At 51.4% G+C, this 2,315-nt stretch overlaps 1 protein-coding gene across 1 annotated transcript; it reads right to left on the bottom strand.

Moving 5' to 3' along the window:
* Positions 1-971: 971 nt before the first annotated feature.
* LOC124679354 (peroxidase 2-like) lies at positions 972-2,109 on the bottom strand. The gene is made up of 2 exons (XM_047215124.1): positions 1,891-2,109; positions 972-1,795 (listed from the first exon to the last, which is right to left on the bottom strand). The coding sequence occupies exons 1-2, from the start codon at positions 2,107-2,109 to the stop codon at positions 1,031-1,033; spliced, it is 984 nt and encodes a 327-aa protein (XP_047071080.1). The 3' UTR covers positions 972-1,030.
* Positions 2,110-2,315: the final 206 nt, after the last annotated feature.

Genomic DNA, 2,315 nt, shown 5'->3' with positions numbered 1-2,315 from the left:
ACTGTTCACTACAGTAATCTCCTCCGTGTTCTTCATTATCTTTGTGGCACGATCACTTGTCGCATTTTCTTTCTTCGTTCCAACTCTCTCTAGCTCTAGTGCTACTCGGATGCTACGTGGGCGAGTGATCCTACGGATCGTCGTTCACTTTCTGCTTACTGTGTGTTTCTTGGTGGTTCACTTGTTGCTTGGAAGACGAAGAAACAGGTAGCGGTTTCCTGTTCGAGTGTTGAGGCTGAGTTGCGGGCTATGGCTTTGTTGATTGCTGAGGTGACCTGGTTACGGTGGTTGCTTGCAGATTTTGGGGTCTCTGTTACGACACCCACTCCACTTTTGTCTGACAGTACAGGTGCTATCAGTATTGCACGTGATCCGGTCAAGCATGAGCTGACCAAGCATATTGGTGTTGATGCTTTTTATACACGTGCTCAGGTGCAGGATGAGGTTGTTGCGGTTCATTATGTGCCTTCAGATTTGCAGTTGGCGGATTTCTTTACAAAGGCACAGACTCGAGCGCAGCATGACTTCTTACTCTCCAAACTCAGTGTTGTGGATCCAGCATGAGTTTGACGATGGGGGTTGATGTATATATCTGTATATTGTAGTTTTCCCATATGTTAGAGAGCTTCCTACATATTTGCATCTGTACATGTACTATATATTGTGGCATTTGGCCCCTGGTAATACAACAAGCATATTGCCCTAACAATCTGTATTCGTACTTTTGTGACTATCTGACGAGATTCTAGTACTCCTAAAACCCCACATACAGTACATTGGATCACAAAAGTATATTTTCCTGGACAAGCCGAAACTGAAAACCCTTTATTCACTCACGTGTCACCTATTACAAAAACACAATTCTATGAATATAGTACAACATGATCAGCTGAATGCACCAATAGAGGTGAAACAACATGTCCCAAGGAAACTAATAGCAAATTAAATGCAACGAATGAATGACTATAAGGACAGCGAGTGCACACACATTCAAATGTAGTAACTGCAGATTCGTGAACACCCAGCAAACCTAATTGTTGACGACCCTGCAGTTCTTTCTGATCTCGCCGTTGGCAGCGGTCTTGAGCTCGATAGCTGACATCTTGACCATCGCCCTTTCGAACTTCTTTTCCCACACCTCGGGGAACAAAGCGTTCTGATACACCTTCCTCGCCGACAGGGGCGATGTTACCAGCGCCGCGTCAGAGGTGAAGAGAACATTGCGTTTACGTATGTTCTTGTAGTACTGGTTGTCCAACAGGTTTGGTGTCACCATGTCCTGATCCACCGTGGGGTCATTGGTGAAATTTGGGCTCACCGGGCACTTGCTCTGCAGCAGGGTGGAGAGAGCGGGGTTGATGGTGGAGGGGTTCGGGGGGAGGCGGTCGGTGAAGGAGGAGCAGTGCGAGAGGCCGATGGAGTGCGCGCCGGAGAGCACCACGAGGTCGTCCTCGTTCATATTCTTGGCCTTGAAGCTGTCGACGAGCTGCGAGTGGTTGAAGAATGGCGGGGGGAGGAAGGCGAACGTGTCGCTCTCGAGCGAGATGCTCCCGTCGAAGCGTCCGGATGGAATTTGGTAGTTGATGCGGTAGTTGCTGAGGAAGTAGGCGGAGTCGCGGGCCGCGAACGCGATGACGTCGGCGCAGGAGACGACGCCTGGGCAGAACCTCTCGAGCGCCGTCTTGGCTTGGTCGATCACCTCGAAGCCGCGCAGGCTGCGGTAGTTGGGCCTGCCGAGCTTCTCCGGCCGAGGGTTTGCGGCCGTCGGGTCCAGCAGCACCGACGCGTCACAGCCCTGCAATGCGCATGCATACATGGGCAACGTCAACCACGTATTCGATCTTCGATGTTTTACAGCACATGCATGAGCAAGCCATTAGGAGCACGTACCTGAACGAAGCAGTCGTGGAAGGCCATGCGGATGATGCCGGCGCCGAGGCCGGGGTTCTGTTTGAGGGCCTTGCTGACGACCCCCTTAACGATATACTCCGCCGCTGGGCACTTCTTTTGGTAGTACCCGACCCTCAGCCGAGGTGCCGCCACCGCACCCTGCCATGTCGCCGCCAAGAGCAGCGCACACGACACCAAGATCGCAACCCTGCTAGCCATCTTTGAGCTCGAAGCACTTGGCAAGCACGAGACTGGAAGTGGAAACTTGAGTGTGGTTGAGGTGTGAAGCTGCAGCAGCTCTGCACGTCTATTTGTACACCCGGTTGGGGGATGACTTGGTTAGAAGAATTGGCAGGGTTTGTCTTGTCTGCATTATTAATTGGGAAACTCATGTTCTCTAGGAGTGCGGGGAACATGCTAACACA

This window comes from Lolium rigidum, chromosome 7 (assembly GCF_022539505.1).
Source record: "Lolium rigidum isolate FL_2022 chromosome 7, APGP_CSIRO_Lrig_0.1, whole genome shotgun sequence".
NCBI lineage: Eukaryota > Viridiplantae > Streptophyta > Magnoliopsida > Poales > Poaceae > Lolium > Lolium rigidum.
Note: the sequence above shows the minus strand (reverse complement) of the source record. Positions and strands in the feature narration are given on the sequence as shown.

Excerpts from the sequence above, each read along its gene's own strand:
- LOC124679354 (XM_047215124.1), bottom strand. The coding sequence starts at position 2,109 with ATGGCTAGCAGGGTTGCGATCTTGGTGTCGTGTGCGCTGCTCTTGGCG. Across the intron at positions 1,796-1,890 it reads TCCACGACTGCTTCGTTCAG|GGCTGTGACGCGTCGGTGCT; the intron begins GTACGTGCTCCT and ends TGCGCATTGCAG.